We start from the raw sequence: 15,880 nt of genomic DNA on the forward strand, positions 1-15,880 counted from the left end.
CGCGTGACAATGTGTAGCGAGATGCTTCAGTTATTATTGTGAACACGTTACATAGTTTTTAGCATACTGTAGTTCCACTAAACTTAATGAATTAATCAGATTTTTCCATATATCTTTTAATACTGCTCCTTGATTTCAGTTGAGGTTGTTTCCTGTTCGTAGGACCACTGCTGCTTCTTTGAATATTCTGGATCTGTAATCATCCTCTATATATGTCATTCAGCTGTTTTCCCAGTCTATCACGTGGTTAGAAGTTGAGAAGTGATGTGCCTGAGATATCTGCTCTGTTGTGATTAACATCCCCAACGTGTTCCTTTTGTCTAATTTCCAGGCTTCTTGAAGTTTGGCCAATGTAGGAAAGTTCACAAGTACATGGTATTCAATAAACACCTGCATATTTGAAAAATGGAACGCTATCTTTAGGCGATCTTAAAAATTGTCTAATGGTTGTAGTAGGTTTGAACACAACTCTGATGTTGTAAAGCTTTAAAATTCTAGCTATTTTGGTGGAGACTGAACTAACATAGGGGATGACAACTGATAAAAAGTACTGAGTAGCTATTCTATGTTGTTGGAGGTTATTTTTATAAAGCAATTTGTTGATTATGTTCGAAGGATAACCATTTTGAGAAAGTGTTTTCGATATTTGAGAAAGTTCTGTACGAACATCTTCTTCATCTGTGACTATATTTTGGGCTCTATTCCATAACATATGGATGATGCTGTATTTTTGTGTATGATGATTGGAAGCGAAATGCAGATACCATCCAGTATCTGTTGGCTCTTTTTATATATAGTAAGTTTAAAATTATCATTCTCTTGTCTTTTGACCAGAATGTCTAAAAAAGGTAGTTGTTGATTATTTTCCAACTCCAAAGTAAATTTGATTTTGTTATGAAGCGAGTTGATTTTATTTAAAAACACATATAAGCTTTCTATTTTTTCTTTCCTAATGATAAAAACATCAACGTATCTCCACCAGATTGATGGTTTTGGAACAATATTGGCTAGAATTTCATTCTCTAGTTTTTCCATGAACAAATCCACACGTGGTGGTGACAGGGGACTGCCTATGGCCAGATCCACCAATTGTTGATAAACGACGTTGTTGACTTTAAAGAAACTGGACTTCAGGCAGTGATTGAAGAGTTGTGTGATATCTCTAGGAAAGAGATCCTTTATAATGTTAATGACCTCCTCAACTGGAACGTTCGTGAATAATGAGACCACATCCAAACTGGCCATTGTCTGTTTTTGAAAGCCTAACGTTCTTGAGTTTCTCAACAAAGTGTTGAGAGTTCTTCAAATAAGACTATTTGTCTGATTTCTCCTTTAAGTAGGTTGGTAGGTATTAAACAGATGGTCTTATATAAGAATAAGTTTTGTGTTTATTATAAAGTAAGTTTTGGTTTTCAGTTTCAGTGGCAAACTGTATGCATTCATGTTGTTTGTTCTGACTGCCAAACTTTAAATGCATTCCTCAGCCACTGGTAAACCATTGAAATTGAAAACCAAAACTACTTCCTTTACTTGGATACATGTCACACATCTTTCCTCATATAGTCTATCCCACACTGTTTGCCATAAGCCCAGACATATCGGCCAATACACACATGCTGACTCTTACCACCATTTTTCACAAAAATTTGGAGTCATTAACACCCTCGAAAACAGAGTTATAAGGAAGAGAAAAGTTTAGCAAAACAGTTTGATGACAGTAAAAAGATCCAGAATAAGACCAGTATCTAGATGGATTGATGCAGTTAGTAGTGCCTTAAAAGACCAAAAAATATATAACATGTTAGGTCACCAACATTGCTAGGGATCTGACAAATGCTAAATTAATTTTGACAGAAATTGTTGATGGGAAAACAGCAGTTATGTAAACTTACTTATGTAGTACTATCATAATATTCTCTACATGTATCTCTTGATGAAGAATGTCAGCAAATTATAATAATTATCATAAATGCATGTATTAAAGTAAAGAATCTTCTGGTATTCTACAGAAAGATTTCCCTTTTTGACAAAAGCAAACGAATAACCTTTCTGCTGATTTCTGTGTATTTACTGTGCACTTTTGGAAAACCTTTACATTTTTTTTTTTTCAGTTTGCCTGGAAATGTTTAGCAGGTAGTGGTGGTAATGAAAATCATTCCAAATAGAGGCTAATTAGAATGCCCTTGGCATTTTTCATTATGATTAAGAATTCTGTATAAAAATTATAAAATTATACTTCCAAATAATCCCAATACAGAAGGATGGTGTTTTTTGAATCCATACTTGATTTATTTAAATATCCTATATTCTATTTGCAGCACATATGTCAAATTTGATATAATTAGAAGAATACTTGAAAAATTTTGCAGTATAGATGTTGCATTGCTAATGGGAATTACTGATGTAGATGACAAGATTATTCACAAAGCACAAGAGGTAGGATTATTATTTTCTTTTTTTAAGTATATAGTGTATACAAATATATGATGAAGTCAGTTGGCACAGCATTATATTTCAGAAAGCAACCACCTAAATTACAGCACTGTGGGGTCCTCCTTTGACCTTGATCACACTTTTTACTTTTCTATGCCTACTCTTCACTAGTTTGTAATAACATCAGTCAGGTATTTTGAATCTTTCTTCAGCATGGCCAACAGTCTATATATTATTGTGGGTCATGCTGGTCTAACCTTAACCCAACATGCTTCATTCACACGGTGTTCTGTTAGGTTGAGAGTGTGATTCTGCAAGTCATTCGAGATTTTGCACATGGTTTTCTTCATTCTGTGTAGCTGTTGTACCTTCAGTATCACATTGTCATGATGGAAACCTGAGGATTGCATATCTAGAACTGTCGCATGTTTGCTAGTGTTCATCATTCCAGACAATACAACCAGATGTCTGAGACCATAGCAGGAGAAACAGTCTTGATCGTTATATTTCATCCTCCAGATTTCACAGTTGCTGTGGCACTTGGGTACAAGATATATCTAAAATTTCTGCTACAGTTTCTATGGGACTGAGACTGTTACATAGAAACTGCCTCTTTACATATTGTCCTATTACTAACTCGAGGTCCCTGTAACTTCTCTATTCAATTATTTTCGCACCAGACTGTCAAGATTTCTGCCACTCCCTTTCAATCAAGAATGCAATCTGTCACTTCAGCCAAGCATTTCTCAGATAAAATTACTCATTACTCTCAAATTTCCTTTGGTTGATAATTTTGCCTATAGTTAATTTTATGTGGCAGTCTTCTGCCAGCATCATGAATTACTGATATGGCATCGTATAATAACTGTTGAATCAGTAAGTTCTTCTCCATTTGCTACCAAATGGAGAAGAACATTATACAAATGTATACATTTGTATATTCAACTTAAGGGATATATTTGCCTGATACAGTCAACTCTTGCAATATCGAACATTGCTATAACTCTCAAAGGATTGTTCCCATTTTCTTTCACTTATTTAATAGAAATGGTTGCAAAAGTCATTTAGATAGAATGAACATATTCTTAAACACATAAGAAAAAGCTTAATTCATTTGTGTAGTTGTACTGTTAATTATTGGATCTTCACATTTTTTTCAGGCAAAACTGCATTGCATTACCAATACAGTGCTTTGTCCCTATTTTATAACACCACCTTTTTCATTACCTTTTTTTTTTACCACCAGTTTCACTGTATTTATAAAAATGTGGAAGAAAATCTTGTAAGATATTTTGATAAAAATCTTACCACATCAAAATGTGGTTAAATTTTTATCAAAATCTTACATTTTGATAAAAATGTAGAAGAATGGCATATATTGTGCCCTTTAATTGGAAAATAACCGAGTTCAGGTCTTGTCATGATGAGAGGAATCTTTATATGGACTTTTTTCAGTTGAAAGTGAGTTAGTTGATCTCATATGGAGGTAGCAGGATTTTTTTCTCCCAGAAACTTGGGGCATTCATCCTCCGTCAACAGAACCATCTATCATCCACTATTGAGTTTGCAATAGATGCCTTTGTGTGTTGATTGTAGTTGTATTTAGTGGAGTCCTCAGATTCCCTGCTGGTGTCACATAATAATAGAAATAATATTTTGATAAATTATGTAAATTTTGCTGTATTGTCAGCTTACATATATATCAAATGAAAAGTAATGGGTGTAGTTAAAGAACTGTCTGTGTTTAGCATACATAATGATAATAAAAGAACATTATGTACTCTTTCTCTTTTAGAAAAACTGCTTACTGAATATATATGTATTCGCTTGGACATTAGTTTAGCCCATTGGAATTTTTACTTACACTACTATATCTCATGCGATTTTCATTGTATAAACAGCCTGTCAGTCTAGTCATCACCTGAATTTCTAATTCATTTCCCACTTACTACTGTCTTTGCATTAAACGATATGCACTGCACTTTGCATTTATTGACTAATAAGTGAGAGCAGTTTTATTTAATGTCATGTCTGTGGCTGTATTGTTAATTATCCTGCAGTTTATTATTAATATTAACATTAGACCTGCATGGAGTCAGAGACTCATTGCTGGAGGTACACAATGTCACAAACACAATGCTCATCAAACTATGCTTTAAACTCATTCAGTATGTTTGCATTCACAACCCACACTCAGGCTGTGCATGCCACTTACCAACCACTCTGCATGCAAAAAAAACTACTCTTTACTCCTTTCCTCCACACCCTCCATATACAGTTTCCAGGTATGGCCTCTTGTTCTACTGCCTCTCCAATTCTATGAAAATTTCTTTCATGTCAACCTGATAACAACCTCTGACTACCTTATGTGTCAATCATATCCCCCTCCCTTCCCTCTTCCTGCTCACGAGGCTCTGCAATTTACATTATCTCAGTCTGGCCTTGTACTCCACATTCCAAGACCACTTACCACCTTCATGAATCTTCTCTGGACTGTTTCCAACGTATCCTTGTCACCATGAAAACTCAGCAACTAAATCTGTGCATAGGCCTGATCAAGGCCTTATACAATGGCATCATAACCTCTTTATTTCTGCATGTCAGGATCTTCCACATCATTGCATTGCAATGTGATGTCTTCACAACTTGTGCAATGTGGCCCCTGACCAGATCTCTTATCTCCTCTACTCCTTTAAAGTTTCCCCACCAAGTGTATACTTTGCATCCCATTGTTGCTTACCATCATTGCTTTAATGTTTGACTATTAAGCTGGATAACTAGGAGGAACCCTCCTCATACCCTTTTAAGGGATGCAGAAAACTGAACATGGCTTCTGACCTAATGTCCTTTTCTCATCTTCTCATGGTGAGCCCTATTAGGTATCTATCTACTTGGATAATGAACGAATGAGGATATGGTTGGCGATTTGTGATTTACCCAATCAGATTATATTCTTATTAGCTTAAACCATAATACATAAATGATGAGACACCATGACAAAACTGCATGCTGCAGGGGCATCACTTAATTAAACAAGGCCCCCTTTGTTTTTGTCAACATTAACAGAGTTTATGATCCCCACCATCAACATAAGGAGCATCAATGAAAAAGAAATGGAACTAGTAGAAGATTGGATTGGATAAATTTGGATTTATTTTGGATTGGATAAATATCAGATCCACATAAGGTGTTACTGAAACAAAGAAGACCAAAACAGGTGAGACTCTTTCTAAACAACAAATATAAATCATTATATTCAGGCAGTAATGAACAGGGAAAAGGAGTAGCTATAGTATTCAACACTAAATATTAGAATAGTCTTCTTGAATGGCAGACAATATTAAGTAGAATGATGTAGTAAAATATCAGAACAGGGAATTCGACAGTGAGACTTATTTGTGTATGGAGTCACACAGAAAGTTCTACTAAGGAAGAAATGGAGGAATTTTTCAAGGCATTACAGAAAGCAGCTGACACGATGAAAAGGAAAAAGTTGGTCCTTGTTGGCGATCTAAACAGCAGAGTAGAAAATGATTATCAGTGGTGTAAACTTTTTTTTTTTTTTTTGGAAAATTTGGAGAAAGAAGCAAAGCTAATAGCTCATTGTAAATACCTGCTAGATATCTGTTCATGACATGGAATAGTTATTGTTAATGCCACGTTCCAACATAAAAGTGTGCACAAATTCATATGGAGAGGAGATGCATGAAATAAGAAAAGTCTTGTTGACTATGTTATTGTAATAGTGGTTCTCACATTCAAGACAAAAGAGTATACAGAGGATTTGAAATTTGAAGTTATCACCATTTAGTGTTAATCAGGATAAAATTGAATTTCATATTGAAAAGAAGAGTAAGAATGTTTTAAAACAAATCAGAGTTGAGCAGCTTTCAGAGATGAATTGTAGACTCAAATAAACAAACATTATTCAAGAAAAAATGAAAGATTTTGAAAATAAGAACCAATCCTTGAAGATTCATTGGAAACCCCAGAAAACATTGATTGGTCAGCTAGAGAGAGGCATGTGTTGAGGTTATGTGATATTACCAGATTTCCATGGTGGCATCAGGAAGTTAAAGAGTTAGTCAAGGAAAAGTAGAAAGCATATCAAAAGTTCCTGACTCAGCTTACAATCTTAGAGAATACAGAGAAAAATATAAGAAATGAAGCAGTGTGTAAAACTAGCTAAAGAAAAGTCCTGAGAAGAAAGACTTTGATAAGAACTAATAAAATAGAGATCATCAGGGGCAAAATATCCTAGAGACCATTGAAAAAAAAAAAGCTTAGAAATGGAGGAAAGAGTATTAGAAGGAATCAGAGATAATGAAGGTGAGATGAAAACTGCAGATGAAGATATTCAGTTTTCATCTCTGTTTCAAATTAGACAACTTTGAAAGATTCCTAAACAAAACAATTAGTGACAGGATTTTGGTGCAGTACCCCAAATATGAGAGCAATATTCCATGTTTGGGCACATTTGGGATTTGTATAGAGTTAGCAGATATGAAGTAGTGAAAAAGTACACCAAGTTTTTTGGCAGCTGCAAAAGCTATAGTTGAAATATATTTGTACCAGGAAAGATCGGAGGTGTAGGTCGGTCCAAGAAGGGAAATCTGATCATGTTGGGATATCTGGGTATTGTTAAAAGTAAGGGGAAGGGATGTATGCTCTTTCTTGCAAGAGATCTGACATGACTGAGTTTTGATGGCATTGAAGTCTACAAGGCTATCCTTGCCCAGTTGGGATATAGCTAGGGGATCAGAGTTCAGGCCACTGGTCATGGGCTGAACTCTGATCTCCTGAGCACTTGAGGATTCTGATACTTAGCACTACAGGGTTTGTCAAGCAAAAAGGAAAAATGGATTCTACTGTCATTGGCAAAGCTGTGGAGTGGATTTGTGAGAGCAGATCATTTATATACAAGAGGAAGAAAGTGGGCAAAAAGAATGGAACTCTGGGATACTGATACTTGAGGATTCTGATACTTAGCACTACAAGGTTTGTCAAGCAAAAAGGAAAAATGGATTCTACTGTCATTGGCAAAGCTGTGGAGTGGATTTGTGAGAGCAGATCATTTATATACAAGAGGAAGAAAGTGGGCAAAAAGAATGGAACTCTGGGATACTGCTGCATTAATGGGGAAATCTGAGGATAGGAAACTATCCACCATGACACATGGGGAGCAACCAGTAAGAAAGTTGGCTATCCAGTTGCAGAGTGTGAATGGCAATCTAAGTAGGCTCTTGTATGAAACCCAATTAAATACCTTGGAGATGTTAAGGACAACTACATGAGTTTCTCCAAATTTTTCCATGGCTTGAGTGCAGAGGTGGGTGGTGGAAGCTAGATGATCAGCTGTAGATTGTGAATGGCAGAATATGTATTGCTGATCACTGATTAGTCAGTTGGTCTTTAGGTTGTTCAAGAGTTGATTGTTGATGTAAATTTAAAGAGAACAGAAATTAGAGTAATTGGTTGGTAGTGTTGTGTCCCAATTTACGATTTCTACTCTAATCTTACAAATTCCTTTTTATCTATATTCTTCTGACTTCTATGCCCGAGATTTTACCAAAACTTATACCAATATCTAAGTTATTGCTCCCCGTAGTACCCCTAATATTTGTATTTATACTGCGCCTTTTGGGATATTTAGTTTAGGATATTACATACATAAACAAGGAGAAAGAACTCAAATATATCTGAAAGTGTAACTATTGCAGTCGTGACACTTAACTCGATTCTCAACTTAAATTTTCCGCGTGACTAAGTACAATATTTTCAAGTGGTTATCAACTGCACCATTTATGTTGTCATAAATAGGGAGAAAGTCAATCTCGAATATATCTCTTAGTATTTAAATATTATTGCAGTCGTGACTCTTAATCTCTTTCCTCAACATTAAATTTCCGTGATTAGGTACGATGATTTTAAGCGGTGCATTGGATTAGCAACATCAGACAACTCTTTTATCATTGAACAAAAGGTTTATTAAGTTTCTAAACATGGTACAATTCAAATACTAAACTAAAATACTTATAGACTAACATTAAATTATTACAAGCAATATGGCTATTTGTGATTATGCCACCATACACATTAATTCATAAATTCACCTGATGCGAACAAATTAGATCAATTCACACTATCTGATTATTCATACTGAAGTAGATTAACAAATTATTCACTGCTAACACATACTTGTGACATTTCAATTATTTTATACATTACCTTAGGCATTCAATTCTTAGGATTACATAATTACTTAATTCACACTATTCCGTTATACCGTTAATTGCACTAACACACAATTATGGCATTTAAATATCTTGTGCATTATAACAGACATGCAAAAATACCTTAGGACTCTTAATCATTCACAAATCTTTAACACTAGTCAATCTACACATAACACATTCTATCATATACTAAAGTCCTAGTATAACTTCAACAGTTCTATATTGGAATCATGATACTTTTCACAGACAAATTTCTAGCTAACATAGGTTATGATTTACAGTACCTTTCTTGAGCTTTTCGTATGGGCCTTTATTCTTTTCCAAACGAACCTCTGGTATAACTTCTCGTAACTCTGGAATACTTTAACACACATATATTTGCTCTACTATCAGCAACGAGGACATTGATCTCTTTACAGCTTTCTGCTTTGCATAGTTATCACTAGCGTCGAAACGAAGAAGATCCCTCCTTTTCTAGGCCTCTATGGCAAATTTTCCTTTGCTTCCTACTCGGGAAAACGGGAATCGAAATCCCGCTCACTTTCGTTTCCGTGTTGTGACGAGGAGATATCACCCCTGTCGCCACTCAGGAAAACCCTGTGAACTCCACCAGAACCAAAACCAAACTCCAAGGCCAAAAGCGACTATCCAAAAAGGGTTCCCCTGGGGGGTTACCAACTCTTTTATAGCTGCTTCCCTAATGGCACCTTTTCTTACTTCCTTTCTCCTCCTTCTACTTGTTTTTTTTTTTATCATCGACCAATTAGGGTGGCATTTTCCCACCAAACGTCATTTGATCGGCAAGCCCGTTCTCAATGTTTCAATCCGGGGATCGGCCCTAAGCGATAGCTTTGCTTTTCTTGTGCTAGCCTGATTTAATCCCCTTTCAAACTTTTTCTATGAATTCTACTTAATAACTTAATCTCTCACATAACGTATTTTATGACTCACCCATTTCTACTTATTTACTTAACTCTCTCATTTTTAATCGTATTACAATATTAATCTATACTTTCCTTTGTTAGCTACTTATTTAGTTAGAATTCCTTATTTTAAGTCATATTACAATATTAATACATTCCTTCCTTTATCAGCTACTTTAACAACAACCCTTATGTTTTTTACATTTTACTGGATGCAAGTAATTTTCCATTAAATAATTCATTTTTTTTATGCAGGGGTTTTAATTTATGATATTTATTCTTCATGTTACACCATGATAGCTGAGAATACTATATTCCTAAGATATCAGGTGTAACAGTAGTTTGTTGGTTGATTTTTATCACCTTTCTTTGGGATATGCTGAATTTGGGCCTATTTTCATGTTGTTCTAGTAGCAAACATAACTGGTCAAACATAACTGGTAATTAGTTTAGATGGCAGCGTGACGTTGCCGAAATATAGAAGTTATTTATTAAAGTTATCTTTAATTAATATACTTTATACGCGTTGTTAATTCCGTAAACTAATTACCAGTTTCATGTTGTAGTGTAGATGAATAGGATAGATTGAAGAGGCAATTGAAGAGAACAAGTGTTAGTTGTAGGGGCACAAGTTTTTAATACAGTAGGTGGGATACTATCAAGACAAGATGCCTTGTTTCTGTTCAGGTTATTAAGGATTCTTTCTTGGAAGACTATAAGTGACATGGAGAGAGCATCAGAATTGAGGAACTTTTCCCAAGTCATCAATGCAGGAATTGGAAGAGAAGAGTGATGCAATTAAATTCCTTGTCTTTAGGTGAGGTACCTAGTATCATCCAGATTTGAAAGTGGTGGAAATCTGGGTAGTCAAAAGTTATACCCAATGGCCTTCGCAAGGGACCAGAAAGAGCAATTGCCATTTGGGCAGAAGGCAAATTTGCAATTTGCCCTTTCGAAGACTGATGTGGATTTCATGATGATTCATGAAAATGAGGTTTAGGAGCTGTTGCATAACCTGGATAAGAATTTGTCTATAGGAACAGATGGAATATCAGCCTGTTTGCTAAAGGAATGTTCAGCCGAATTGGATAGGCTTTTCACGCTTTTGTATAACTTGAGTCTCAGCTCAGGAATGGAAGGAATGTATGATAGTTGAATTGTACAAGAGTGCTGCAAAAACTGATGTGTCTAGCTACTGACCCATCAGTATCTCTGGTGTGGTAGTGAAGATTTTAGAGAAGTTGGTAAGAACTAGCACACAGAAATGGGTAGACAAACAAGCTATACTCTGCAAGGAGCAGCATGGGTGTACTAAAGGAAGGTCATGCTTTAGCAATTTTCTTATATTTCATAACAATGTTATGGCCGAGTTGGATAAAGAGAATGGATACACTATGATAATGTTGGATTTTTCTAAGCCATTTGATAGGATACCATACAAAAGACTGTTGCATAAACTGGAGAATATGGGATTGGAATATAAACTCTTGACTTGGATCGGGGGATGGTTGACAGATAGATATCAAAAAGAGTGGTATACAGTGGGTGTGAATCTGCCAGATTTAAGGTGACCAGTGGTGTACCTCAGGGTTCGGTCCTTGTGCCATTATTGTCAAATCTGTACATTAATGACATCAGGCAGGGTCTAACATCAGATGTGCAATTGTTTGCTGATGATGTGAAGATAGGCAGGGCAATCAGGGATGCTACTGACATTCAGCACTTACAAAATGATTTGAATAGGCTGGAAATTTGGACTAACGAAAATAGCTATCAGTTTAATGTTAGTGCGTGTAAAGTTATGCACTTTGGCATGATTAGAGTTCCAGCAGCATATTTATTATATTAGCATGGCTATGCTACAAGAAACTGAGGAGGCAAGGGATCTCGGCATATTGGTGGATAGGAATTTGAAGTTCAAAGGTCATATAGCAAAAGTTGCAAATACAACTCATAGGATAATTGCGATATTGAAGTGAACCTTGACATGTAAGGATAAGGAAGTCATTTTGCCTCTTTATAAGGCTTTGATAAAACCACCTGGATTATTGTATGCAGATTTGGTCTCCTGGGTTCCAAGTGGATAAAGAAGTTGTGGAAAGGGTGCAAAGAAGAGTTACAAAGATTAAGGTCTATAAACATTCAGATTATGGGATTTAGATTATGAGGACAGATTGCAAGCATGTGGATTGCAGACTGGTTAACAGGAGACAGAAGGGGTGATATAATAGAGGTCTATAAACTTTTGAATGGGTGTTATGGGGATATCATCTGATGAAATTTTTCATTATAAGGTGGGGGAAAGAACATGGGGCAGGCATCCATCGAAGTTAAATTTATTTGCAGTCAAGAAAGGGGTAAAAGCTAGGTTTTTCTCCCAGAGAGTGAGTGAGTGGAATAGTTTCCTTTAGGGGGGGTAGTGAATGCATCTAGTGTGAATGAATTTAAGGGAAGGTATGACAGCTGGTTTGGGTGATTTATAGCCTCCCTCGATGAGTCCTTGACTCCCTAGAGGTGTCAGATAATAATAATAATAATAATAAATGCCCAAGTGCTACCCTTTATGCAGAAAGAACTGTGCAATATGTAGTTTGAGCAGTTAAGGTGGACAGTGATTGTTGAGGTTGCCATTTGGGGTTCTGATAAGAATAGTAATTCTGGTTTAGATGACTAAGTGGTGATGATCATTGTTTATATTACTATTTAGGCCACGAATGTTGGTGAAGTGAATATGGAAACTTTTTTTGGTAAGAATTAATGTTGGTGGGTTGTTTGGAGTTTGTTTTTTGACTGGATTTTTTTAACTATTTTTTAGGAGAATTTTTTTGATCCACAGTCAAGTCACATTTCTGTGGGTGGTGATCCATTGTATGTAGCGAGGAAGAGATAAAAAGGAAGAGGGACATGCAATGATAGGTTACAAACTTTCAAACATGCTGCCCACATGAAGGAAATTTGGTCTCTTATCCATGTGGCCTTGACAGTTTTTCCTGCAGCCAATGTATTTGGCTTCATCCAGTCACTAACTGGTAAAATACGTGACTGGATTTGTTGCTAGCTGATTGGGAAGCCTCCAGAATTCGTTACTAACTGGTTCAGTCCCATGCACCAACCAAGGACTGGTCTGCATAACTGTTTTACTATTGTACTCTCAAATGGAAGAGAGATTGTTTGCAGTCTGGAGTCCCCTACAGTATGATTAGCATGTTGTTGAAGTATCACTCTCACTGCATGTGGGAAGAGAAGGGGGACAGAAACTGGAACTCTTGTTCTAGTGACCAAACATGGCTTCAGCCACTTCAGGTCTCTAATAAGCAAGTGGTGGTGGTATTTCACTGAGTGATGAAATACATCTACAACTTAGAGGTGGAGCCAACATTTCCTCCAACTTGGGAAGGTATACTTTTGTGTTGGCATTGCATAACCAGGTTTGTCAGAGCTCTGAAGTAGTAAAAGCTATCAAAAACCCATAATGTGGAAGGGCAACTGGAGTAGATGATTTTGACCAGAAATGCTCAGATATGGAATTATAAAAGTGTTTCATTGGCTACACTATATAATTCAGGAGGCCTGGTCAGAGAATGGAATTCCAGATGATTTGAATAGAGCTCTCATAGTACCCATCTGGAAAAAAAAAAGGAAAGAAAACTGAATATGAGAATTACAGAGGAATTTCCTTAACAAGTGTTTCCTTACCAAGGAAAAATTGTGGAAGGAATGTTTGCAGTGTTGCCACTTTAGCTCTTTTGGAGCTAGATCTAGCTCTTTTTTCCTTCCCTAGCTCCAAAAATTTTAATCTAGCACCTAGCTCCAAATCTAGCCCCTTCAGAACTAGTTTCAGCTCTTTTTAGTTGTTTTTATAACTTACTATTAAAGAAATTGTTTTAAAAGTTTTCCAGATGTTCACATTTGATAAGGAATTGTATTGTACGTTTGGTGGGAGCATTGTACATGTTTCAAACGCATGATGACGTCAGTCAGTCTGCCATTTTGTCGCCTTAAAGTTGATAGCACTGCTACAAGTTAGTCTTTGCACAGTTGATCGCTAGTTATAATAGCGAGTGGGAAGTTTACAAAGACTGATCGTAATTCGTTGCAGTAAAGAAGTAGTAAAAAAGAGTTGTATACCCTTCTTCAAAAATGAGTAAAGAGAAAAATAAAGCTTACAAGCAAATATTTAGGAGGGAGTGGTTGCAAATGGGAATATTTAGTAAATGGTTGTGTGACGTTCCTGGTGATGCTAAAAGGCCACTGTAAGTTTTGCAGATGTGCTATAGCTGCTAAATATTGTCAGCTTGTAAAGCATAGTGAAACTAAGAAACATCTTGCCACAGTTCTATATAAGGCTGTTCCTATTACAAATATGCTTGTGAAAAAGTCTGATGAGACTGCTAACTTTGAAGGTAGATTAGCATTATTTCTTTGTTGTCACTTATCATTCAACAGTTCCGATCATCTAGTAGATCTTTTCCAAAAATATCATCCCAGACAGTCAAATTATGCCAAAGGTAAAAATGCACCAAGCTAAGTGCTCTGCAATTGTAAAGAATATTCTAAGTGAGCATTTTGAAGATCTAATTGCAGACATTGGAGATGAAAATTTCAGCTTGCTAATAGACTAATCAAATGATATCACAGTGAATACGATTTTAGGGATGGCCATCATTTATTATAGCAAGAAATTCAACAAAAGTATGCATACATTTCTAAGCATGGTGGTTCTAGAAAAGTGTGATGCTAGTGGTATTGTGCTGCACTGAAAAAAAAAAGAGCTCTTGGCCAAGAAACTGGACATTAAAAATCTCATTGCGATTGGTACAGACAATGGCAATGTTATGATTGGTGTCAATAATGGCGTTTATGAACAGTTGAAGGCATATATTCCCTCCTTAATTTTAATTAGATATGTATGCCATTCATTACAACTGGCAATGTCTCACACTTGTGCAGAATCTCTCCCAAGAAAATTAGAATTTTTCGTTGCCGAAACGTATAAGTGGTTTTCACATTCTTCTTCAAGATGAATAGCATACAAAGAGCTGTATCAAACTATGAACAAAAATAATGCTCTTCTGAAAATTGTAAGCAATTGTGAAGCAAGGTGGCTCTCCATTGAACCTGCAATAGACAAAATTCTCAGCCAGTGGTTGGAATTAAAAATTCACTTCGAAGTCGTGAGTGTGACTGAGAAATGTTGCAAAGCTCAAATTTTGTGGGAGATGTACAAAGATGAAAGGAATCTGTATCTTTTATTTTTACATCCTGTTCTAGTTCAAGTTCAGCAAGTTAACAAAATTTTTGAATCTAACAGTGCAGATAAGATGAGATTATTTGAAGACCTTTCTCATTTGATTTGCTCTATTGCTAATATGTTAGTGCTACCATCATCCATAGTCGACCCTCTAGAGCAGGGGTCGCCAAACTTCTTTGACCGTCGACCCCTTCAAGAGTTTCTTGACTTTTTATCGACCCCCCTCTATTTTACTATTACGTAATTATAATAGGACAAGCAAAAAAGATGCTTATGTGAGTTTTTAGATTGTTTATTTTATAGTTACAGTATTTATTGTATGTATAATATAGTATATATTATTATATTGGCTTAACGTCAAAGGGATACGTTTTTGTTTTTAACGTCCTTCTTAACATTACATATTTGATAGGAGGGATAAATAATATATAAAATATAAAATTTAATTTAGATAACAAAATAACAATAATACAATCTTCCTTACATATATGAAAATAAGACTTTTATTACTTAGTATACAATTTACTAACGTTGTAAAGGGTGTGCTTCTTTGCCGGGCGGGAACCACTGACATTTGTTTATTGGTAAATATGTTATTTTGGCCTACTTGATTGGCTTCCGTAAGTATTTTCATGACCTTTCTCCATCTTATAGGTTTTATTCATGTCACTGTTCCCACGATTCACTCTTAATTGCATTGTCATTCAGGATGGAGGTGATCTAAGTTAACTGAATTAAATATTACCCATAGATTGATGTCTTATATTTTTCTATCTACCCCTGAGCCCGAATTGACCCCCCCCCCAACAATGTTATATCGACCCCTGGGGGTCAATATCAACCACTTTGGCGACCACTGCTCTAGAGTCAGAGATTGATGACTATTTGGATCCTAATCCAAATTTTGGTTACAGATTTGAAAGAAAAATTTCAGAGTTGATGATAAAAAAGAAAATAACGCAAAATGATGAGTGAAATCTTAGAAGTAGAGCAATACAGTTTCTTCTTGGTCTCTTCAAACAGCTTAAGCAAAGGTT

The 15,880-nt window shown here is 35.8% G+C and overlaps 1 protein-coding gene across 1 annotated transcript in view; it reads left to right on the top strand.

The window, feature by feature from the left end:
• Window positions 1-15,880, top strand: part of CysRS-m (cysteine--tRNA ligase-like protein, mitochondrial) — a 200,489-nt gene that overhangs the window by 33,898 nt on the left and 150,711 nt on the right. The window contains exon 4 of the mRNA XM_090393279.1: window positions 2,319-2,436. Within this exon, the coding sequence (XP_090249405.1) occupies window positions 2,319-2,436 (118 nt within the window). The remainder of the gene's footprint in view (window positions 1-2,318; window positions 2,437-15,880) is intronic.

This window comes from Typopeltis vanoorti, chromosome 5 (assembly GCF_054136105.1).
Source record: "Typopeltis vanoorti isolate ZY-2024b chromosome 5, IOZ_Tvanoo_1.0, whole genome shotgun sequence".
Classification (NCBI taxonomy): domain Eukaryota; kingdom Metazoa; phylum Arthropoda; class Arachnida; order Uropygi; family Thelyphonidae; genus Typopeltis; species Typopeltis vanoorti.